The sequence below is a fragment of the Chionomys nivalis genome, chromosome 5, assembly GCF_950005125.1.
Source record: "Chionomys nivalis chromosome 5, mChiNiv1.1, whole genome shotgun sequence".
NCBI lineage: Eukaryota > Metazoa > Chordata > Mammalia > Rodentia > Cricetidae > Chionomys > Chionomys nivalis.
This window is the reverse complement of record NC_080090.1, coordinates 69,217,175-69,243,418: the sequence shown is the minus strand read 5'-3', so window position 1 is coordinate 69,243,418 and position 26,244 is coordinate 69,217,175. Positions and strand designations below refer to the sequence as shown.

General features: G+C 43.8%; 1 protein-coding gene across 1 annotated transcript in view; it reads left to right on the top strand.

Moving 5' to 3' along the window:
- The window catches only part of Niban1 (niban apoptosis regulator 1), a 148,008-nt gene that overhangs the window by 34,269 nt on the left and 87,495 nt on the right, over positions 1-26,244 (top strand). Inside the window, exon 2 of the mRNA XM_057770625.1 lies at positions 24,361-24,491. Coding sequence (XP_057626608.1) covers positions 24,361-24,491 — 131 coding nt within the window. The remainder of the gene's footprint in view (positions 1-24,360; positions 24,492-26,244) is intronic.

The window sequence follows — 26,244 nt, the reverse complement described above, 5'->3', positions numbered from 1 at the left end:
TCCCTCTGCTCTAGACAGCCCACCACTACACTGTAGATTCTAACTCCAGAACTTCCCTTATTTGATTCCTCTTTTATCTGTTTCTCTGTCACTGCCCAACTTTGTACTAAAATATCCTTTTGGTAGGGTTATTGCGCTTGACCTCCCAGACACTAATTGTGTGTGTGTGATCCCCAAACTACCCTTGGTACGTCTGTAAAGTTTCAGCATGTGACCTCCCCATTAGAAACAGATTCTTATTAACCTACAAAACAAGGTCCTACCTACCTCCTTAGCCACCCCCTGACCCCCCTGACTACACCATTCTGACTGCTCATGAGCATGCACTCATACTTGAAGCTTTTGAGTTCGGGCTCTTTCTCTGTGTCATGCTGCCTCAGGCCCTCCTGCGGAGTTAGATGTTCCTGGTACCTGCAATATCAACCCGATTTACATAGTGTTTCTGTTACTTAGTCATCACGGTGTTATTCAGAGTGAGCAATCTTTTGCTCTGCTTTACTGGTAAGATAAGAAAAAAAGCTCAGAGCTCAAACGCCATCCCAACGGTCACACAGTGAGAAACAGGTAAACTGGGATTGGTAAACTGTTCCTTGCCATTCAAGAGGCTGAGCTCCTACCTCATCACCTTGCTCAGTTGCGTCAGCTCCTCCTGACACCATGTTTCCTTCACCATGGCGCTCCATTGATTGCACTGTAACGGAGGGGTCAGTCCCGCCTTCCTCCTTCCATCTCCGTCAGTTACCACAGTGTCTGGTTCATCAGGGGAGCAAAGCAGTACTTAGTGATATAATCAGTGAAGAAATCAAACAATATACAGACCCTACCCATTTGCAAGGGAATAAGTCACCTTGGCCTTTGCTTTCTGTGAAGGAGCCCAGGATGAAGAAAGGAGTGGGGGTGCTTTCTTTTCTTTTTTCTTTTTTTTGGTTTCCCTGTGGTTTTGGAGCCTGTCCCAGAACTAGCTCTTGTAGACCAGACTGGTCTCGAACTCACAGAGATCTACCTGCCTCTGCCTCCCTAGTGCTGGGATTAAAGGCGTGCGCCACCACTGCCTGGCTGGGGGTGCTTTCTTAAGCAGGAAAGAGACAATGAGTGCTGTGTGGCCTCCAGAACCATGTGAAAGAGGGGTTCTGATGTGAACCCCTTAGGGAAATCAGGAGCAAACAGCTAGATGCTTTTATCAGATCAGTTTTGAACATTTATATTACTTAACATTTCTTACTTTCTTGGATGATGAACATGGTTTATTCCTTATAAATCAACATTCCCGTGAACAGAGGAAGGGGAAGAGGAGAGAGATAAGAGGAAGTGCTTTGCTCCCAGGCGCCATCTGAGAACCTTTGGGAATAGTTCTATTCTCAGAGTGGGCATAAGTGTTGTTGGTGTCACAGAATAGGCTGAAGAATATCGCCCAAAGACGGTCTTGGTTCCCAGAACCTCTAATATTACCTTATCTGGAGAAAGGTTTTCTGTTTTTTTTTTCCTCTTCAGTTTTGGTTAAAGATCTTGGGATGAAAGTTGGTGTAGTAACTAACACATGCATCTGTTTTCTAGCACTTGAGAGGTGGAGACAGGAAGAAGCTAAGGTTATCCTTAGCTATGCAAAGAGTTCAAAGCCAACCTGGGTTACATACAATCAAGGTCCCCCAAACCAAAACAAACCAAACCTGAGCTTATCCACACAACCACATGAATCCTGATAAGAGAAAGGTAGAGGTGGACAGACCTGTGCCCACGCTTGGTGAACACAGACGATAATATGAAGACCGAGGCAGTGTGGAGTAAGACACTCATGAGCCAAGAGTGCCGGCAGTCACCAAATATGGGAGATGTGAAGAATAGGCTAACCCTTGCATTAAATATGCTGTTATCTTGATTTTTATTCCAGTAATATTTGTTTAGATGCCTGACTTCCAGGGCAATGGGGGAATATGTTTCTGTCACTTTAAGCGACTAATTGTGAAGTGATTTATTGCATCGGCCACAAGAAACAGTTATCAAGATGCAATAGTATGGGAATACAGGTTGAGTGTCACTTGCCTGAAATGGTTGGGACCAGAGTGTCTAGAATTTGGAGTATTTATAGGTACATAATGAGGTATCTTGGGGCTGGGGTCCAAGATCCAAGCACAGAATTCATTGTGTTTCATATATGCTTCATGCATGAAGACTGAAAATAATGTGTACAGTATTTTCATTAATTTTGCCTAAGCAGTTTTGGGCTGTGGAATTTTCCACTCGTGGTCCTGTTGGTTCTCAAAAAGTTCTAAATTCTGGAGCATTTGGGTTTTACATTTCCGAATTAGGGATGCTCTGTTGGTATGGTCAACATGAAGTCCAGATTAGGAAGTTCCTTTCGGTGGCTCCCCACTGCCACTTCTCCTGGCAAGCTATCCATTTTCACTCCTCGGCAGATCAAAAGGAGGAAGACACTCTTCCTCCAAGCCTGTCTGGTTGGAATTTGTGAGCTGTCTTGGCATTCTTTCTTCCTCAGGACCCTCAGACTGCAGCCCAATCATAGTTCAGGCAGAGCAGGCACGCACGCGCGTACACACACACACACACACACACACACACATTCCTTTAGCGTCTACACTATCTTCCTTTCACAGTCTGGTGATGGGATCTGACAGCATAGCTATATTTGGATAGGGTTGGTGGACAAGCTCGTGTACTTTAGTTAATTTAGGGTAAGTGCAAGCCTTTCAGTAGACTGGACTTCCCTATTTGTGTCTCCGTCACAGGCGTAGATGGGAGATGACAATAGCTGCTCCATTCTGTCTACAAGTCCAGGTCACGGGTCATCATTGCAGCAAAGCCAAGGCAGGCACTCGAGGCAGCTAATCACATCCGTGGTCAAGAGCAGAGAGAATAAACGTGTGTATGTTTACCTGTGCTCAGCCCTCTAGTCCAGATACAAGCCTAGGGAACGGTGCTGCCCACAGTGTGGGCCTCCCCACCTGTAGTAATCTAATTAAGAAAAGATCCTCCCAGACATGCCCACAGGTCAACATATTTCAACAGTGTCCCTTACTGAGACTCCTCCCAAGTGATTCTAGATTGCAGTAAGTTGTCAATCAAAACTCATCATCATTTTGGCTCCTCTCAACTCTGAACCCCTGGAACCACTGATTTGCTCTCAAAGACGCATTTGAGGGATAAGTATAACTAAGGGGACAACAAAGTTTTCAGATGCTTTGTCGGAATGTTCTCAAATCTGTCCTAAAATTCCTTGTTCCTTGGATCTGAGTAGTACTCCACACATCCACTCATGAGGCCCCCACCCTCCTCCTCTGCTCCCAGGGCTGACTTGGGTGTCTTTGCTGCTCAGACTCACTTAACCAGGAGTCTTCTCAGGATCAGAGCTCAGCGGCAAGAGCAGCCTGCAGACAGTGGTTCGCTAGGAGGGAGGACACTGCCGAGAAGGGCAGCAGGCAGCAGAGCACACGATCACTCGAGACACTGAAGTGGAAATGATATTCATCCAAAACAGCTGATCTCCCCTTCTCATAAAAATTCAATACATTGGGAATCAAGGAAGTTTTCTCTGAGCTCACTGGCCAGCCACAGGGCAGTGGACAGCCTCTCAAACTCGCTGGATTTGGCCTTTCTCCAGGGCTCCATTATGGCAGGATGGAACTCTCTAGCCAGATTGAACAGGAATGCCCTGGGGCTTGAAAGGACAAGCAGTCTGCTCCCCTGGGCCCCTGGGCCCCTGGGAAAGGAGCTGCTGGCTTCATACAGCCTGAAGGGCTCCCACCTGTTGCAGTGTGGATCTACCTAAACAATGAAGATAACAGAGACAGGGCTTTCACAGGCCTTGAAAATTCACTGATGAACGCGTGTTTGCCTCTCTTAACCACTCTTTGTGGCTAAGAGATAAATGCCCCCCCCCGCCTTTTTTTTTGAGGAAATTATAAGAAACTTGATATAGGTAAACATGATGGAAATTAGCAGCTTCAATTTGATTCAGTGTGTAGCTAGCTAATGGTCTCCAGGACCCCTGCTGCCCTGGTAGAAAAGTTCTAGTTTGGAACCTACGTCCAAGAGTTATCAAGTATAGCCTGAGAGAGAGCTAAGAGGGATGGAGACCAAAATCTTACTGAGAAAATACCATCATGGCTGAAAAGCCTTAAACTCAAGAATCACGATGATCGTAGTTTGTCCTTCTGCAGAGACTGATTTGAATTTGAGCATGAGTATGAACTGGTTTCAGAAGATGCAAATCTTACATACAAAGGCCAAAGAAAAACAGTGTTTCGGGTGGTCTTAAGGACCGATCTCCTGACATTGTGTGAAGCGGGCTCGTACCGGACTCTTACAGGGAACCAGAGTGAGAGCGGGAATGAGAAGGACAAAATACTTCACGAGGCTATGGATTAATCATGGATTCAAAAGGAAACCTCGTTGGCTAAATTCCAACACCCAAATCCAGGCCCACCAATTCAATCAAGAGCCTTCAAGATGTCAACCTAAGCTCTCAACAGAAGCATACTTCTTCCTCGGGAGCTGTTAGCGCCGAGAGCTCAACTCGAGCCCGGTGGCAGTATATTTAGTAGAAATCCTAGTCCAAGGTTTGCTCATAATGATGTAGATGAATGGATTTCTTTCTAAGTAAACCCCCCCCCCAGTGTTTTGGGGGCAGAAACAGGTGCATCTCAGGGGTTCATTGGCCAGCAAGTCTAGCTAAAACAGTAAGCCCCCAGGTTCAGTGAGACTCTGTCTTGAAAAACATGGCAGAGAGCGGTTGACACCCCAAATCGACCTCTATACTCAAGTGAACTCGGGTGTACACTCACTCTCACACCACACAAGACGTCCACACAATAATAAACAAAACTAGTTTTTACATATATCATTATCTAAAGTAATTTTGATCTCCTTTCTAGTTTCATAACCTACACACACACACACACACACACACAAACACATGTATATTTAATTTTAAACCTAGATTCGGCATACAGGAGAAAGGTTTCAGTATTTGTTGAACTTATTACACTTAACAATGATTTCTAGTTCCATCCATTTCCCTGGAAGTGTCATGGTTGTATTTTTCCTTACCACGGAATGAACTTACATGTTGTATAGATACCGTATTTTTTTTCTATCTGTTTGCCTGCTGATAGGCATGTAGGCTGTTTCCATTTCCTGGTTACTATGAAGAATACAGCAATAAACATAGATGTGTAAGTATCTCTATGGTATGTTGACTTAGAGTTCTTTGGATATATGCCCAAGAATGACATACCTGGGTCATATTTAAACCAGACATTTCTGTAGCTGGTGTTCAAACTATACATAAAATAGAGTAAGATACAAGTCCTGTCCCAATGTAATAGAGATATAAATAATAATAACATTAAATAGGTGCTGCTGAAATATTTATGGGAACAGCCTCAGATGCAAAAGTTAATAAATCTAGTTTATGGTCTTGAGTGGAACTCTTGCCATGAATGAGGATTTATGAGCATTAGATTTTTCCTGTGCCCAGGGGCTCTATGGAGACTCCTGTTTGAAAATGTGCACATGAAATTATCTAAACAGATGGGAAAGCGCCAAGCATGACCTCCAGTTGTCTTAAATGTCAGAGAAGGGAATGCAAGGCAAGGGGAGATTGAAAGCAGTCAGACGGACCCCAAAGGGCTTATGGGAGGAGAGGCCAGAACAGCGCGGATCCTCTGGGCAGCCAATGGGTACTGATTACCTTATGCTGACGGAATCAACTTTGAACAATGAGCTGGATTCCCACAGGGGTGCTGCATAGACCTGGGAAAGCGCAGGTCTTGCAGCAGAACAGTTTGACAGGTTATGGAAGAGGAGGGATTATGTGGCACATGTGAGCTGGCTCTCAAGAGAGCACTGACAGGACTTTCTGAAGTAGACTAGGGAGTCTATGCTAATGCTGTCTGATTTCTCTGTCTCCGCTGGACTATTGAGAGTTATGACTCTATTTTCCACATGTGTTGTCCCGCCTTTGCTACTAAAGGGCTTTAGTCAGTTCCTGGCAAGGATGAAGAAGATGTTTTTGTATGGTAACAATCAACATCCCTCTCCCCGCCCCTTCCCTGGAAAAACCCCAGATAAGGAGATTGACTGTCCAGGAGGGCACACTCCTTTAATCCCAGCACTCTAGGAGTCTAGGGCAGGTGGATCTCCATGAGTTCCGGTCTACAGAGCAGTTCCAGGACAGCCAGGCATACACAAAGAACCAAAAACCAAAAAGAAAGAAAGAAAGACTGTGCGTATGGTTTTACAGCTAGAAGTCATCTGAGAGGCAGGAGCCACAATTAAGAAACTGCCTTATCAGATCAGCCTGGAGGACATTTTCTTAATTACTGGTTGATGGAGGAGGGTCTAGCCCATTGTGGGCAGTAACATCCCGGGGGCTGGTGGTCCTGGGTTCTATAAGAAAGCAGGCCAAGCAAACCATGGGGAGCAAGCCAGTAAGCAGCACCCTTCCATGGTCTCTGCTTCAGCTCCTGTCTCCAGGGTCCTGCCCTGATTTCCTTGGATGATGAATAGTGATAGCATAGACTGAAAAAACCCTTTCCTCCTCCCCAGGTTGCTGTGGCCACTGTACTATTGAGAGTTTATGACTGTACTTTCCATGTGCTGTCCCTCCTTTGTTCCAAAAGGGCTTTAGGCAGTCCCTGGCGGTGATGACACAGACAGATGGACAGACACACACCACACACCACACCACTCACACACACACACACACACACACACACACACACAGAGAATGCATATGCAGAACTAAATGGGTCCATTGTCATACCTGAAGGAAGAGAGAGCCATGGGGTTTCGTGGGCTTGACTGTGACCTCAGCTGCAAGCTCTGCATGGATTCAGGAGCCCTTAGGAAAATGTGTGCCAACTGTGCTTCATGGCCATCCTGTGCTACATCCAGGGGGCTCCTCACTGCTTTGCCATTTCTTACATCTCTTTTGGGCTTTGACACCTTTGTTTGTTTTCCTGTATCGCTTGGCATGAGACAAGCGGTCCTTTACTCATCTCTCTGTAGTGAACGACAACCCAGCGCCCTTTCCCCATCGTTTGACTATGATGAAGGCAATTGAGTGTGACTTTAGAGAATGGAGTGAGGGTTCATAGACGGACAGCCTTCCAGACTTGTCCTCTATCACTGAACTTATCCTGCAACCCCATTCTCATACTTTTCTGCTTACACCATAGTTTTAGTTTTTTGTTTCAGTTTGGAATCTGTGATTTTGAAAGACATGTAGAGTGCCCATTAAGTTAAACACTAACTATACACAGCCACAGCTATGACTAAGTTTGTGCGTGCATGACCACATCCTGATGGCAACTGGAAGACGGTCTCGCTGTTTATCAGACACACTCTGGGGCCAGCGGTTATAACTCGGTTGGTAGAGGGCTTTCCTACCCATGCATGAAGCCCTGGACTTGATCCCCAGCAGTGCATAAAACTGGGTCTGGTGGCACGTGTGGTTGACAGAGGGTCAGAAATCCAGTCATTCTGGGCTACACAGTGTGTTCCAGGCTAGCCTGGGGTACATGCAACCCCACCTTTTAAAGGCACACTCCAAATTTATAGATGATAAAACGTGCATCTAGGAAACAATGTAATGTATTAGAAACAGGACTACAGGCCAGCTTAACTCTTATAGAAGTATCCCCACCCTGCCCCACCCCATCTCTCTCTCCCCCTCCCCTCTGTGTTTTATACACATGTTGCATGCACACTGTACATGTATGTGGGGCCAGAGGTTCATGTTAAGTGTCTCTCCTTGATCACTTCACCTTACTTAATTTTTTTAAGATTTATTTTTATTTTGTGTGTTTGTGTACCACATGGATGCTTGTTGCCTGTAAAGGCTGGAAGTGGGAGTCAGATCTGCTGGAAGTGGAGTTACAAAGAGGCGTGAACTGCTACGTAGGTGCCAGAAACCAATGTCAGATCTCCTGCAGGAGCCCCCAGAGCTCTTTCACTTCTGAGTCATCTCTCTAGTTCCACGGCCCCTACCCACCTTCTACCCACGCCTGTTGTATGGCACTCACTGAACCTGGGTTCTCCCTGCCATCCACCCATCTCTGCTTCCATCCCCAGTCCCAAGTGCTTGAGCTACAGATGTGTTCCGCTGGGCCCAACTTTTATACAGATGCTGGGCATCTCTGCCGAGGTCCTCACGCTTGCTCTCCAGGCCCGTACAGACTAAACCATCTTCCTAGAACCATACCTCCCCGCTTATCGCAGGGATTGTCTCGTGTAGTCCAGGTTGGCTTTAAACTTGTTAAGTAGCCAAGTTCAGCCTGGAGCTCTTAATCCGCTGCTTCATCTTCCAGGTGCAAGGATTGCAGGTGTGCACCACCGCGTCCAGCTCCTTTATTTTCAAAGGACCAGGTTGCTTGCACTAAATTGCATCACTTTGTGGTTCTGGTTTCCTGGTGCATGCTAACACGTGCCTTACCGCTAAATGCAGGCACACTGACCACATTCACCTTAGCAAAGAGCTCTGCCGAGTGGGAGGGAGGCAGAAACTGAACATCCACACCTGAACTGCTTCTGCAAATTGGTACACGAAGAAGCAAGGACTATCGCTGCTCTCAGCCTGTTATACACAGAAGTTGGAAGCTCATTTAATGATGATGATGGTTTTGTCTGGTTTAGTTCCCATTGTCCCATATTTCATAATTAGTATCCCTTTGTATTGAAATCACTTAACTTACCCTCCGTGAGTCAGTTTCTTTCATCACCATTTGAGCATGCTCACTTCAGGGATTCCCTGATTACAGAGTGTGCCCTACACATAGAGATGTGGGAAACCTGCCAAAGAAAATTAAACGTCATTCTTCTCGTCTTCCTAGCTGAAAAAGTCTGTTTTATCTATATTTTGGCAGCCATCACTCTGAATTGAACGGATTTCAAACTTTCTCCTCTGCAGAGTGCCTAGAGTGTAATCTCTGCAGACTTTTCATGGTTCATGATTCGCAGGATGGTGGGTGTGAGTTTTGTGGCAATCCCTTTTGCTCCGGTCATTGACTAGAAAAGGGCAGAGTGAAACTGTGGAAGAGGGCAAAGAAAAGCTCAGCAAACCATAGGTAGTTCTGAAAAAACTCTGTGCAAGAATAATCACCATTCTGGCTGCTTCTGTTTGTGGCACCAGGCTCACTAGCACGAGAGCAGGACAAGCTTCACCATGGAAAAGAGTGGGCCAATTGCTCAGGAATCCCCCGGTGTAGAATACTTCTTAATTCCTGTTTGCGATTCACCATGACTATTGCTTCCAGAGGACAGTGCTAGTCTGCTGGGGACAGGCTTGGCAGCTGCCTGGATGATGAAATATGACCGTATCTAAAAACCCCAAACATAGTGTTCAACAACAGACATCTTCCTCTTAGCATCCTGAGATAATGTATCAATTGGATATGATATTTATCGACTGACTATGCAGTGACAGAGCTAACACAGTTCGCCAGTGCTTGCTCTGTTGTTGTGTTAAGGGAAAAACACAATTCAAGTTTAAATGTAGGATCCATTTGATGGGTGAAGAAAAAGAAGACCTACTTTTAGATAGAAATGCTCATAAAAGTGAGTTTTGTTTATTAAAAAGAGTGCCTCAGAGAATTTGTGTGTGTGTGTGTGTGTGTGTGTGTAGAAAATAAAGTCTCCAAGTGAGTTGCTGTTCACAAAAATCAAGTTGGCATATACCTACCTGTCTTTTAGAAGACCAGATTTACTATTTATCTTTTAGGAGGTCAAGGGATAGCACTCTCTGCAAGTATTTAAAAATTATGATTTTAGGGTAATGAAATTTTTAAATGAGAAGAAAAGTAGTTGTTTGTTAGACACCCTGAATTATTTCTTTCAAATTGGGTTTTGGTGTGACAAATGGTTCATGTTGTGATCACCTAGTTATCATATAACCATTTTATTTAGGCAAATATTGTGTTTTCTGAACAGTTAATTATGCTTTGGTACTATTTTTCAATAAAAATCTGTCCTATTATGAGATGCAGTACGTTATGCAGCATATGGTTCCATCTGAAAACAGAAGGAAGCATCCATGGGTTCTGACATACCTCCTTCCGGTCATTTTTGTCTACTCAGTAGGTTTTCCCTTTTTATTTCTTTGTGATCCCTCTGTGGAAGAAAGTTTATGTTCATGGTGTTTTTATTTTCTTTGCTGATATATTTTTACAACTTGATCCTTTTTATGAGTACCTCTCCATAAGTTACACTCAATTTAACATCACCGTGCTTTATACTTTATTATGTATCATTAAATCAAGGGATATATATTTGATATGACAAACTTTTTATTTGCTTATGTTTTTATATTACAAGCAGCAGACAAATTATCAACTTTTACAGGTAAGGTATATAAGGTTGGGTGGGTGAGATGGCTCAGTAGATAAAGTGCCAGTCACTAAGCCTTGATACTTGAATTCTACCCCCAGGAGTCACGTGGTGGAAGAAAAAAACCCAGAATACTACAAATTGTCCTCTGATCTTTACATGCGTGCACACACATTGTAATGTAAATTTAAAAAGAAATAAAAATAGATCTACCGTGTTGTAAAGGAGAGAGGGCCCACTTGTTTTTCCTGGCCGCCCAGCTAACTTACACCTGAAAAAAATCACACAGAAACATTTAAACACTGCCTGGCCCATTAGCTCTAACTTCTTATTGGCTAATTCTTACATCTTAATTTAACCCATTTCTATTAATCCGTGTATTGCCACGTTAATGTGGCTTACGGGCAAGATTATAACCAGTGTCTGCCTCAGGCAGGAGATCCATGGCGTCTTGCCACTCTGCTTTCTTTCTCCCAGAATTCACTCTGTCTTCTCTGCCTACCTAAGTTCTGCCCTATCAGGCCAAGCAGTTTCTTTATTGATTAACCAATGAAAGCAACACATAAACAAAAGGAACTCCTGCACCACTACTGAATATAGATAAGTCTTAGATGGTTGTATATGCAAAATCATTGGTGTTGTCTCTCCATATTTAAAATGTTTTCCTTAGATTATTATTTAATGATTTGCATGCATTTGATAGTAATTTAAATAACTTTCTTTATAATTTTTTATCTTTTCCTGATTTCTCTTGATTCACATGGTTGTAAAAGGCTAATGGTAATGCACTTGATGTCATTGTGATCATCCACTCACAGGCTCTGAGCTTTGCTCTCAAGACAATGCCTTTGACCCCCCCCATGTCTGCACATTGCAGTAGACATGCCTTTGACCCCCCATGTCTGCACATTGCAGTAGACAGTGCCTTTGACCCCCTCATGTCTGCACATTGCAGTAGACAATGCCTTTGACCCCCCCCCATGTCTGCACATTGCAGCAGACAATGCCTTTGACCCCCTAACGTCTGCACATTGCAGTAGACAATGCCTTTGACGCCCCCCCATGTCTGCACATTGCAGTAGAGAATGCCTTTGACCCCCAATGTCTGCACATTGCAGTAGACAATGCCTTTGACCCCCCCATGTCTGCACATTGCAGTAGACAATGCCTTTGACCCCCCATGTCTGCACATTGCAGCAGACAATGCCTTTGACCCCCCCATGTCTGCACATTGCAGTGTCTTAGTCCTGATGCCCCATAGATGAAAACTCAAACCCACTTCCTTTTTATTGTTTGCCTCATTTCCTCCTTTCTTTGGTTGACACATCTTACTGAAAAATATTAACAACGAAGCTGTATATTTTTTTCTCTCTATGTCTAGGTACTTGAATGAGACAAGGCTTTTACCCCTTTTCCTTGTAAGGGAATTTTTTTCTATCTGAAGATTACTTTTGAGTATGTAGGATAAAAACTTTCTTGGATTATTATTTGTGTTTTGTATACTTAGTTACGTATATGGAGGTTGCTGAAGAGCCTGTGACCCACAGAAGGGATTGTCCACTCCAGTGCGGTTTGTGCTCAGTTTGTGCTCAGTGTTGAGGACATTGCCAGAGCCTGTCCCGGGAAGCTGATATGCAGACAGCTGCCCTGCATTCCTCACCTGCCATGCTCCCCAGATAGACAGTAGCAGCACCGCGGAGGTCCCTGGGGAAACCAGCAGCTTAGTGATGAGACTGCATTCACCTCTTCTTCTCCAGGGTGTCTCTGTAAATTATTTCCAAAGTAAATTTGGGTCTTATCTTCCTTCCCAGTAAGTAAATAACTTCTGATAACCGGATTGCTTAAAGTTGACTTTTCCTGCCTCACACAGAGCTAGATTAAATCAACTAAGTATTTTTGGGCCACATATGCGTGGTCCTGAGTGCATTTTACCTTAAAATCACCTTTGTAAATATGCGGTTTTGATTCTCTGCTGCTCCCTGAGGAAGGGTGAGCTTTAGCTGGGCTTGGGGGAAAAGGAAGGGAATTACTTACCTCACTTCACCTCTCCTTAGCCCTAGGGGATAGCCTGATTCACCTATACCTCAGGACAATTCTCTTTGTTCTAGAATTTTAATTGTGGCTCACTTTTTCCCAGCTTTCCTCATGCCAAGTGACCACATAATTAAACACATTCCTTTAGAAAGAGCCTTTTGACAAATTATTATTTATTTGAACTCTCCAGTTTTCTAATGAAGGGAAAATAAATATACTATGTATGAAGAAACAGCAGTTTTGAACTGGAATTTCCTAGAGAATTTCAGATGTATGAGTTTTAAGTTTAAATATTGGCATGTGTGTTCTGTTTGTGTGGATAATTAGTTTTGCATTTGTTTTCTCTGGAGTCCGAGGGAGGGAGTCTGGGATGGTGTGCTGGGATGGCGTACAGCTTGATACATGATATGGAGCTAGTATCTAAATGGCAAACCAACAAATATATATGAAGTCTTATTTATGTGTCCTGTGCTGACCTTTCCTTCCCAGGAACCCAACAAAAGGAATACATTTTCAATGAACTGCTGTACTAGAGAGAAAGGACACCTAAACTGGTCACCAGTATGGTGTAGAAAGAGTCCCACTGGGCTTTAGGTGAAGGGCTGTGTGAATGCGGAAGCGTGGCAAAGAGAGCAGCCATCCACGTCAATCCAAGTGTGTGGCTGATGACTGGAAGCCAGCAAAACCTTCGGGGCAGATTTTCAGTTTGATTTTGAGGATGAATTGGAGCTTTTCAGAGTCATTGGTTCCAGGAAAAGTGGACATTATCAGCAGGAGGTCAGGAATTTGCTGTGCTTAAAAGCCTTGAGCAAGGTGACCTCAGCAGTGCCTCAGAGGAAGAGGACTCTGTGGTTAGAGGAGAAGGTAGAGACAGGAGCCAAGCCCAAAAGATGGGGGGGGGGGGAAGGGGGCGGGGAGAGCGAGGTGATTTTCACTAGAAGAGAGACCTGATGGACTATGCACTGTATAGCCTGTTGCCTCTGCTGGTGGGGTGAGGGTCAGAATTAGTTAATTTGGTTGTTTGAGGCAGGATGTCACTCTGTAGACCAGGCTGGCCTGGAATTCATATGTAACCCAAGATAACACTAACTGAGGGAGCAATCATCTTGCCCCTGCCTTTGGAGTGCTGTGATTACTAGCAGGAACCCCTGTGCCCAGACTGAGGATCAGATTTGTAGGGGCCTGAGCAGAGGCAGGGGGGAAGGTAAGAGCTCACTGATGGGGCATTTCTTGGAACAGATGAAGGTCTGTACCAAATGTTGGTAGCAAGCCTGCATTTCGGAGACATACCTGAGGTCAAAGGGTAGGATTTGGTGAGTATGGTCCTGGAAGGCAGAGAACAAAGGGGAAACTTGAGGTTTTCACTGCAGACGCTCGGGCAAGGATGAATCTTTCCAGTGACTTGGAGAACAGTTTTGGAGTGCCTGATGGACTTCATGTGGAATTCCTGAGCAGGAGAGTGTCGGACATACATATGAGGGGTCTAGAGAGTCTGGGGCAGCAGACACACAGGTAGGGATCATTTGAGTGCACAGTCTGTCCTTTGACCTTTGAGTTGCTGAGGAAGGAGTGGATGATGGAGAAGTAGGTGATGGAGTGGTGGGTTGGGAACAGGGGATTTAGAAACACCTTTTCAAGAGAAGAAAAGGGCCACAGATGACTGAGAGGGAGATTGAGATTGGCTTTGCTTCGTTTTCCTTCAGGATTTGAGGATGATCCAAGACAGAGGGGGTGATCAATATGGCCTCACTTCTGTTTTAGTCAAACAGGAAGGAAGAAAGTATACAGTTGATTGTGAGATTAACTTGGAGCTGGATTGGAGAGAAATGAAACTTCAATTTCCTTTTTTTAAAAAAAATGAGGAAGTCTTCTAAGAGTAAAGAGAGAGTATGCAAGGGGTTGAGGACACTCGAGAAGATGTAATGCCACTTTTGAAAAGTGGAACTGGAATTGGGGATGAGAAACAGTTTGACAAATGGTGGAGGTCCAGTCAAAGCTGGGCTCTTTTTTATTCTAATGGAGCCAGCACACAGCTTTGCCCGCTTTGCCATGTAGCAGGAAGCTATGGGACCTTGTGAGGAAGACAGGCAAATACTCCAGGCAGTGGTGGAGCAAGCCTTTAGTCCCAGCACTCAGGAACTGATCTGATAATATAAATAAATACTATTGGGTCTGCTTTATACCAAACAGGGGAACACAAAAATAGTAAGAAAAAACTGCAGTAAATCTAACAAAACAACAAACAAACAAACAAACAACAAACAGGCCTGAGAACATCACTTGAACTGTTCATTTAAAAATTTTAATTTATTTAATTGTAACATTTACATGATATTGTTGATTTAACTATAAGTGCTTGATTCTTGTTTGCTACTGTAGTAATTGGAGGATAAACTAGATACATGAAAAATATAAAATGACACATTATCTTCCCTTGTATAGCTAGCATATACACATACGTATACATTCCTTTATCACCCTTGTATAACTAACACACACATGCACACATATACACACACATATGTTGAAGGTCCTTTTTTAATCAGATCAGCTTTCTGGATGAGAAGGGCCTCAGAAACATTATTAGCACAGACCATTTCTGCAAGTGGTCACTTTTCCTGTGGTGTCTGTGTGCTGTGCTCAAGAGCTTCCTGGACGCTGAGGGAATCCCACTATAATCCCTTAAGAACACGTCTGCGGAATGGGAATACCCATGAGTCTCCTAAGCTTTGGGATCCTCTGCGGGTGTTGTGTGATATGCCCCCAGAGCAGCAGCAGACTCAGGAATGGACTAGAATGCAGGCCTTTAACCCTACTGAGGTCTTTCCCCTCTGTCTCATAAAGCCTACTCACCTGACATCAAGGAGGACTTGGCTCTTCTCGTCTGTCTGTCTGTCTTACATCTCCCTGGCATAGTTACACACTTGCTGTTTCCTCTTACATCCCATCCCTAGTTAACTCATCTGATTTCAAAAATAATTTCCAGGCTGAAGAGATGATTTGGTGGGTGAACGTGTGTAAACGTGCTTGCTGCCTGGCCTGACAAACTGAATTCAAAACCTGGGGCTCACGTGGTAGAGGGAGAGAATGTTGTCCTCTGATGTCCCCCATGATGTCCTCTGATCTCTGTAGGCGTGCTATGGCCCCTGCATGCCTGCTCACACGCAAAACAAAGGAGCCTAGCGCTTTGGATCATGGAACATGACCCCACCCCCACCCTAACACACACACACACACACACACACACACACACACACACTCCCTGGAGCGCCAGAGTGCTTCTCTGTTCTGTAGAGAGTCTAAAGAGAATATTGGATGTTAGCGATTGGATGTGTTTGGACTTTCACGATTGGGTGTGTTAGGTCAGAGCCCCGACTTCACGGGTATTACATTTTCAGGCATTTTGCTGATGCTGATGAATGCCCGTGTCCAATTCATTACAGTGCTGTTGAATCCACCAAACTAGCTCTACCCTAAGAGTCCGCCTGAGAGCCACACTGCCCACAGCTCCTCTGGCCTCTCTCAGGTAGTTTCATTTTAGTCTGAAGATTTTGGTCTGGAAGAGGGAATAGAATTTCCTACTTTTTATCAAGCCATTGAGGAGAATCTTAATATAGCAGCAAGAAAAGAAAGAGAGATTTGTGGTCTGTATTTTCATTTTTAAAATGAAAGCCTGACGTATTTTTACAGACTGTAAAGAGGAGTTAATTAAAGCTCACTAGAATATCAATCTCAAGCAAGAAACTGCTGAGATGATGGATACGTTCACCTGCTCCACAGATGAGGCTTCTATTAGATAACACATTTTTAAGCCTAGGACATTTCTTCATCTGTGAGCAATTACCTCTCTGTAATGTTTGTATCCTTTATCTGGAGAGTTTCTTGTCTTCTGAAAGGATCCCTTTATATGCCTTTCAGCCAACTGGATGAGCAGATGGCTTCCACATCTGCAAAACGTGTTCCAGAGGTAAAACTTGCTTAAGGTCATGTTCCTAAGAAGCAGTGGAAGCAACAGAATGGGATTTGGACCTGCAACTTTCTCTAGTAAACTTTGGTGTTGCTGTAAGCTCAGCTCCTCCAGCAGGGACAGAATCTTTTCTGATGCCTTTGAAACCCAGAAGCCTCCCACTGGGTGTGTTGGTGCTGAAGACCATGGGCTCCCAGAGAGAGGCTCAAAGGAGGATGTCAAGTGACTTGCTCAGAGGAAGGGAAACGGATGACAGCCAGAAACCTGGGACACAGAGTCACATTTCACAACAGGAGCGCAGCTCTCCTCTGCATCCGACTATAAAGCCCCACCTACCCTAATAGGCGACTGTTTTTAAATGTTACTCTTTGCCAAGTGGAAACAATTCTTTTATCATCCTCAGATCGTCCTTGCACTCTAAAACCTTCAATATTTAGACTTGTATTTATTTATTATTTAATGTGTGTGCCCACACAACCTTGTGCTTTTATATGCGTGTGGAGGTCAGAGGACAACTTGTGCCCCTTCTTTTGCCCTACCACGCAGGTCCCTGGTTTCCATCTCAAGTTGTCAGGCTTGGAGACAAATGCCTTTACCAACGAGCTATCTCATCAGTCTGAGAAACAGTATTATTAATTACGGTTTGACGCGGGTGTGGTGACACATGCCTGGCACAAGGATTGTCATAAATTTGAGGCCAACCTGGGCTACATAGTCAATTCTAGGCCAGCCTGGAATAAAAAAAAATGAGACCCTGTCTCAAAACAAAAGGCTAGTTTGCAAAAATCTACAATGTATATGAAACGAATTAATAATATGCAGTTGTGACTGCAATATTAGTTATGTGTAACGTCCGCTTTCAGCTCTTCTGATAACTGTAAATATGCATTTCATGTCCTTAGTATATTTTGGAGATCAGCCATTTGTCCGATGTGGGGTTGGTGATGATCTTTTCCCATTCTGTTGGCTGCTGTTTTATCTTGTTGACTGTGTCCTTTGCTTTACAGAAACTTTTCAGTTTCAGGAGGTCCCATTTATCAGTTGTTTCTCTCAGTGTCTGTGCTGCTGGGGTTCTATTTAGGAAGTGGTCTCCCGTGCCAATGTGTTCAAGTGTACTTCCCACTTTCTCTTCTACCGCATGCCTTTAAAGACAGCACGCTGCCAGATGTGCGGGCTTGCTCTATGGACAGGGTCTCTAATAGTCTGAGGGCAAGTTCATTGCAAACTGTTCTCACCACTTTGGACCTCTGAGTTTGAGTTTAGAAACCCAGAAAACTGGGTTGTGTTGTTTATTCCTGATAGGCTTGCTTTTAATCCAGATGTGTACTGAACCCTTAGTGATTGCTGGAGACTTTAATATGCTTAATGTAATCTCCTGTGGAAGCGTACATATTTGTGTGTGTCTCTGCGGTTTAACATCCAAAGTAAATCATGGAGAGCTTAAGTTGGTTTATACACATCTCACCTTTTGGCTCACGCTGGAGTTTTTGCAAGAAGTCCGTGGAATCTGCAGAGTCAAGGCTGCCCATGAATCATTCTGCCATTTCCTACCGGAGTCTGTTAACAGCCTGTCACCCAGCACCGGTAATAAATGTGTTCTCATTTTCTCCCCCCACTTTCCCCTTTCCTCCCTCTTCTCTCTCCCTCCCTTTACTTCAATTATGGAGAATCCAATTTATCCTCATTCTCTAAGGCATTTACTTGAAGAAAGAGAGTCCTTGGGCATCATTGTATGTAATTAGATTTTTGCACCTCTGTATTGTGAATTGGGATTTCCAATTTTCCACCCTAAGGTGTAAAGTTATGGTGCTTAGCAACCCAAGATCATAGCTGATGCTATAATTCATGGGGACTTAGAAATCTCTTCAATTTTACCAACCCAGGAGAAATACACATTGGCATATATTATATCTTAAAATTATTGAAATTTTGGAGGGATTTTTTTCTTATTTACCAAAATTAATCTTTACCTGCAACCTTGGTAGGTCTTAAGAAACTGTACCAAAACCCACTTAGTTTTCTCTTCATATGTGGGTCACCTTAGTTCTAGTGAAAGAGCCATCTTGTTAAAGTTTTTATATCTATACCTTTATCTTTTGTAATAGAAAACTAACATCTTAAAAACAATGATTTTCTTCCATGTTACAAGAAAATCCACAGATCAAATGGCAACTAAATAACACCAGATAAAAACTGTAATATAATTTTAAAAGATTAGGAAAGAATACAGCAAAATTAGTGTTGGAATTGTTTTGTGTTTCATGACACAATGGTGTTTTAATTCCTTGTATCTTTTTCTTATGAACTAGTTTTGTAAAAGGAATTGAAATAAAGGCAGCTCCCCCCCTTGAGAAGATTTTAGGTTGTTTATAGCTCTTGAACAGCAGGAATAACGGCTACGAAGCATTACGACCATAAGCAATGCGACAGAGCAGAGACCTCACGACTGTTAAATGGATTTGAGGGAACCATGTGACTGTGGGCACTATCTATCAAAGAGCCTTCTAGACCAGTGGTTTTCAACCTTCCTAATGCTGCAATCCTTCAATACATTTCCCCATGTTGTGGTGACCCCAAACCATAATGTTATTTTCATTACTACTTCGCAACTGTAATTTTGATACTGATATGAATTGCAATGTAAATATCTGTGTTTTCCAACAGTCTTAGGCAACCCCTGTGAAAGGGTCATGTGACCTCCAAAGGGCTTGTAACCCTCATATTGAGAACCGCGGTTCTAGAAAACATGCAAATTCAGATTCTTCAAACTAAATTTCAGCCAGACTGTTACATGTTTTCCGTCTTTTTAGACTGATCAGGTCAAACAAACCAAGAAGTGATTGTTAATCATTTCAAGTATTTTCATGAGTAAAACTTATTTAAAACTTTAAAAGGAATTAACCTGTAAAATTCTGATTTCTGTAAGCAAATATGCATTGGGATTCATAATAATAATTAGGTAAGCCCCAACCTTCCTTCCTGGGATGATGTCATGGGTTTCATTATTGTTATGCATTATGGTTTTCTTTAGTCTTGAATATTTGCTCAGCTGTTCTCCCCTCCACTCACCAAATATTTGTCGGGTGTGCAGGTACAGTACCCCTGGGAGGGGAGATTGGACGTATTTGCACAGTTGTAGCAAAAGCGGCAGAATGCAAAGGTGGTGAGATTAGTTCCAGCTGGCCAGGTCTGCAAAGGATCCTTTTGGGGTTGGCATCGGCCTCTGGGCTTGAAGAGTGTGAAGGTGAATGATGGAACTCTTACGGGGAGACAGGAATGGGGAAGGATTAGATGATAATCACTGCCTGGGCTTGGATTGAGGGCAAGTGGGAAGATATCAGACAGGTGGCTTGGCCTCTTTCAGTGACAGCCTGAGATGTTACAGGCAGTGGGAGCTATTGAGGATGGCCACACAAGAAGTGACATAGTGTGACTTCTCCATGTGACTGGAACTTGTCAGGCCAGGACCCAGAGATCTGTGACCTTTGTAACTAATGAGGTCTGTCCCTTATGGCCTTAAACTGAATGTCCCAACAGTCTCAATGCCGGGACTTTGTTCTCCAGGGCAGACCCTCAGTTTAGCATCTGGCCTTTTGCAGCTTGTGGTAGCTTTATCTTGAATGTGTCCCAGTGGCCATATTGTCTTTGTCATCCTGTCCCATCATCCTAGACCCTAGCCCTTCTTAGAATCTGCTGCATTCCCTTCTCCTCTGCACATTTTCATTCATGTTTTAGAGCAGAGAGCTAAGTATTTAATCTTGCTGTGCTTGCACAGAGCAAATTAAGAGATTCTTAGGAGGTTGAGGTTAATAAAGGCCTGATAGATAATATAGGGGTTGAGGTGGGGAAAAGGGGATGGATTCAGTAATTAGTGTAAAGGGGCTGAGAGATGGATCAGCAGTTAAGAGTACTCACTGCCCTGCAGAGGACCTGAGTTCAGTTTCCAGCATCCACACTGTGAAGCAGGCAACTGTCTGATCTGCAGCTCCAGGGGATCTGATGCCCTCTACTGGTCTCTGGGAGCACCTGCACACACGAGGCATATGCACACAAGCATACATTAATAAAAAAATAAAAATAAAGCTTGAAATGGTGTAGAAATAAAGGGGACAGGATCTGGTTGAAACTAGGATTCAGAGAGAAGGGAATTGAACAGGCACCAAGATTTTGTGCCTTCGTGTTTGAAAATGGTTTTGGAAGGGCCCACAAATGCCTTTTCTGCAGAAAGCCGAAACCAAGCTAAGGGTTGTGGCGAGAGCTGTGGAACAGGCCTTTTTTGGTGTCAGTGAGGATTGAATCGAGTGAGTAAATTGTTGTAATACGATGCCCTGCACAGGCTGGAGCCACAGAGCAGGATTAGCAGAATTGTGCCTGTGTCGACAGTGTTGATATTCCAAAGGGAGAAGAAGCCCTGCCGATGGGTCCCGACTTTCTGCGACTCATTCGCCTCCTTGTGCTGGAAGCCCCAGCAGTGTGGCTTACGACACTTTTAGAAAGGAGGGTGTCACACTGAATTGGGGGGGGGATGATGGAAGTCCAATACTCTGGAATCTTGAAAATTAGAAAGTGAGTAGTTTTCCCTAGAGTTTATTTTTGGGGGCACTTATGAGCTGACCCATTTATTTGAGTGTTTTCAGAAAGAATACTGAATAATACTTAAAATGTATCAATTAACCAATGGTCAGTGCTGCTCTAGATACCTTTTTAAACATGTGTAATGTTTCATGTACCCTTCCTAAAATCCTGTGATGAGGTTCGTCATTATCTGTATTTTACAGGCAGAAAGATTGGGGCTCAGTGTAACACAGATACTGACTATGCTTTTGCCTTCAATTGATAATTTAATGTTTTATGGAGACGAGGTTTTTGTTTTTTAATTTAGTTTTTCTTTTTGAGACAGGGCATCATCTTTTAGCCCATATTTTCATTGGGTGACTGAGTGCTGCATCACAGGCATGCACCACTACTCCTGGCATTATGTAGTTGATTTTTAACTCAGGGATACACAGAGGGCATCTTAAGCCAGAAACATCTATGGAAATGTGGGTAATATTTGTGTCAGGCTTGCAATGGGAGGGGCAGCTGCTCTCAGTTCTGCAAGCCAAGATGTGTCCACTCAAGAGCACAGTAGACAGATTGCCCTTTTTTTCTTAATTCATTAGTTCAGACTGAAGAATTTCCCCTGGTACCTGGTTAGGGGCTCCATCACTGCCATCATCCCCAGCGCTGTAGCCACTTTCAATTCCCTGTGGGCCAGCAATGACACCAAGTACTTTACTGAGGTATTCTGTGTGGTCATTACAGTAATTCTGTGAAGCCACCATCATTTTTCATGTGTGAAGGAAGAAAAGGTAACTCCTAGGAAGTCATACAGCCACCAAGTGGTGAAATACTTGAGCCCATTTCTATCTGACTCCAGAGTTTGTCTTCCTGACACACTGATATTTTGTCCCAACCCCAGACTTTACTTCCGTCCTCAAAGACTTTACATTAGGTGCTCCCGTGTAGGTCCAGACAAACTAATCTAATGTCTAGATGTGATGTGTTTGGAGACCAGCTTTGGTGCTTTTCTTCTTGGGTCTTGTGATGCTGTTAGCTATCTTCTTTCCATTTGCACCAGTCACTAAGAGAAATCTGCAATCTTTTCTTTACGTGTGACTTGGGGGTGCTGTGTTGATGATGCCGTGGGCAGATATTCAAATCCCAAAAACATTTTTCTCATGTGTTGGGAGGGGTGACTTTAAGATGTCTTGGTAGGAGCAGGGGATTTCTGCAGGTGGTGTGGTGAGGTAGTAGAAAATCGGCTTTAATAAGCTTCACAGATATCATTATAAAAAGAAGAGTCACCTCCTGTCATTTCATTCTCGTGCTGGTAAGAGAGCAAAAATTAGCACCAACAATTAGCATGGCACTCTTCGGACAGACTGAACAGTGCTTGCCTGGAATTAAAGGGCAAATTTTCCTCACCGTTTTCACGTTTCTGTAAAGTGAGACTCACTCTCATTGTGGGAATTCTTGAAGATGTCCCACTCCTATGAAAGAAAATTATAGACAAGAATATAGGATTACTATTTATGCGTTGTAATAAAAGCTAATAAAATAATAACCAATTAGATGCTTATAAAGCCCGAGCATATTAAAGTATTATGCAAATACTGATTAATTGTAATACCATAAACTCAGGGAGCAAGCAGAAGCATGCCTGATTCAAATTATAGGGGCTTTTATTTGCATTTCTACAGAATCTATTATTAGTGGGTCTCAAAGGACCTTACAAGTAATAATTACTAAAGCCCATAAATATAACCCATAAATGTCATTTTATTAAGGGAATACAAAAGAACTCCCTTTTCTCATACACATTATAAGAATGAAAAATGCCCAAGCAAAAGTAGGTGTGTCTGTTGATAGAGGTTATTTGAACACATGGCTCTTAGCTGTGATTTCATGGGCATCCAACCAGGAGGCTACGGGATTCAGGGTTCTCCTACCAAACATCTCCACATACCTGGCTCAGATTCCTCATAATTTCTGGCATTTTACATGCATAATAGATCTGTGCAAATCTTGCCAGTAAGTTATATTTTAATATTTCTCTGTCAACTAAAATATCAGATTTGAAAAACAAAAGCTAAGCCAAGCCTCTCATGAAGTATTTTAAAATATTTTGGAGAGTTATTTCTGGTTTATTTTCCCTCAAGCTCTTATCCTACCTGTTCTTGTTGTAACTGCTTGTCCAAATAGATGGAGAAGCTGATACTGATACTTCGAAGCAAGCATCCGAAAGGCCAAGATGATTTCTAATCGGATTCAGACACTCTTTCGCCCTTTCTTCTTCTGTACTCCCCCATGCTAAGCAAGGGCTGGAAAGGCAACTGGCTCTTTCCCCTTCCTCCAACTCCAGATCCTTCATGATTGACAGCAAAATTCATCCCTGGTAGCAAGAGACCAAAATATCATTGCTGGTCAGTGTGGTGATGTAGTTGTACCTTCAGGATTATGCTTCAGTGTTGCCTGATCCCAAAGAACAGTGAGGATCCAAGTCTATGCCCCTTCAGGGTCAGGGACAGTAGGCCTGCAGAGCTGAGGAAGTTGGCTGAGGTTAGATGGTGATGTCTGTCTCACAGTTAGAATAGGGTCTATAGTCCAGGTCTCAAGACTTTTAAGTCAGTTCCTCCCTCTACCTCATGCCAATCATATGACACTTTATATGCCCAAAGTCTCCTAAACTAGGAGCCTAGAAGCACAAGTCTCTCTCTCTCTCTTTCTCCCTCCACTCCTCCCCCACCTTGTGTGTGTGTTCACATATAGTATGTGTGTAGAGGCCAGAGGTTGACGTCAGGTGACTTCCTCAGTCGCTCTCCACTTTTGTGTTTTGAGACAGGGTCTCTCACTGAACCCGAATCTAACTAATTTAACTAATCTTCTGGCCCGCAAACCCCTGGGTCCCCTATCTCCATCTCCTCAGCACTAGGATTTTTTACGTGGATGTTGGAGTCTAAACTCAGGTCTTCCTGCATGTGTAACCAGCACCTTACCAACTGAGCCATCTTCCCACCTCAGGATTGTGTTTTGATCCAGGACTGAGGAGGCAAAGGACTAGAGGCTCAACTTTCAGGTGCTGAAGAAAAACGAGTAATGCAGATACAGAGTCTGGAAGGGTGGACACTGGGATTGCAGTCATGTAGGGGAATAAATAACAGACTGGCGTGGATAGGAGACAAGACAGACTGCTTTTACAGTCATAGCAGTGGGTGAAGTGGACACGGAAGGAGACTCCTCTTACTACTGAATGGTCCCAGGGACTCTGAGCTCCTCTGGGGGATGCTAGGCGGTGAGAGAGGGTTTGAAGCAGGTGCAGCAGGTAGCGACATTCCCGGGGAGCAGGCTGGTGACATAGCCCGGTCCACAGGGGTATCTGGGAGATGCAGGGTTGGGGTGTGTGTGTTTAAAGTAGTTTGATGTCTATCCTGTGAGGCATGCTACACTTCACAATTCTGATTTTTGTGTCTTTTCAGGAAAAACTGAGGCTTCTATCAAAAACTTCAGCCCCTACTATAGCCGACAGTATTCTGTGGCTTTCTGTAGTCACGTGCGCAGTGAGGTGGAGCAGCAACGGGATCCAACATCGCAGTTCCTGAGGACCAAGGTAAGCCATGGACACTTGAATACATCTTCCCCTCACTGGAGAAATGAGTATAGATGCTAATATTTCAACTATGTGAATTACAATTTTAAAAACTACTCTAAGTCATTTTATGCTAAAAAATACTGCCTTGATGTGAGAGTCTATATGATTTCTTTTTTATTTGTGTGATCTATATGAAAAGAAAGCTAGACAGGTTCAAATCTCATTATATGTTTTTTTTTTCTTATTGATGTTTTGATACGAGGAAATTTAGCTTGCTGTTGTGAAGGTCAGTCTAAAAAAAAATCGTGATTAGGTTTGTTTTGGTCAATGATCAAACATGATTTCCTCTGAATTGTCTTTGATCTGACATGTGTGTTTCAAAATAAACTGCCTACCTTCCTGGAGTTTGTTTTCACATGTAGGAGACAGACGATAAACAATGGGAGGAACTGAGAGCAGGTGATGGTGAGGTAATGATAAAACTACAGAGAAAAGTGAAGCAAAAATCTCCTTAGAGGGACGTTGGTTGGGAAGGAAGCCCTCTGATGACAAAATAGGAAGAGGTAGTGAGTAGCCATGGAGAGAGTATCCCAAGAAGATGGAGCAGGAAGTGGAAAGACCCTCTGGTCCTGAGACTGTGAGCCTGCTGGGAGCTCTGTGAGTGAGAGAGGGTGGGTGACAGTGACCACCTGGAGACAGATGGGGACCAGACCCTGTAGGTCCCCTGCAAGGGCTTAATTTAAAGTGCACTGGAAAGTCCTATGGCAGGGTACCAAATATAGAGTGTCTTAGTTAGGGTTTCTATTGCTGTGAAGAGACACCATGACCACAGCAACTCTTCTAAAGGGCAACATGTAGTTGGGGCTGGCTTACAGTTTCAGAGGTTTAGATCGTTATTGTCATCGTGGGAAACATGCTGCATGCAGGCAGACATGGTGCTGGAGAAGAAACTGAGAGTTCTGTATCTTGATCCAAAGGCAGCAGGCAAAGGACTGATAGACATTTCCTCCAATAAGGCTACACTTACCCCCCCACAAGGCCACACCTCCTAATGGGGGCCGTATTTATTCAAAGTACCACATAGAGTGACACAAATTTTTTTTTATTCTTTTTTAATTAAAATTTCCACCTGCTCCCCGTTTCCCATTTCCCTCCCCTCCTCTCAAATATTGCCCCCTCCCCCCGCTTCCCTCCCCCTATCCCCACTCCTCTTCTCCTCCCCCCACTCCATTCCCCCTCCCTCTCGATACTGAAGAGCAGTCCAAATTCCCTGCCCTGCGGGAAGACCAAGGTCCTTCTATCTACGTCCAGAAAGGTGAGCGTCCAAACAGGCTAAGCTCCCACAAAGCCAGTTCATGTATTAGGATCGAAACCTAGTGCCATTGTCCTTGGCTTCTCATCAGTCTTCATTGACCGCCATGCTCAGAGAGTCTGGAATCAACCCATGCTTATTCAGACCCAGACCAGCTGGCCTTGGTGGGCTCCCAATAAATCAGTTCCACTGTCACAGTGGGTGGGTGCATCCCTCGTGGTCCTGATTTTTTGCTCATGTTCTCCCTCCTTCTGCTCCTCATTTGGACCTTAAGAGCTCAGACCGTTGCTCCAAATTGAGACTCTGTCTCTACCTCGATCCATCGCCAGATGAAGGTTCTAAGGTGATATGCAAGATATTCATCAGTATAGGATAGGGTCATTTCAGGTTCCCTCTCCTTAGTTGCCCAAGGTACCAGCTGGGGACATATTCCTGGACACCTGCGAACCCCTCAAGAGT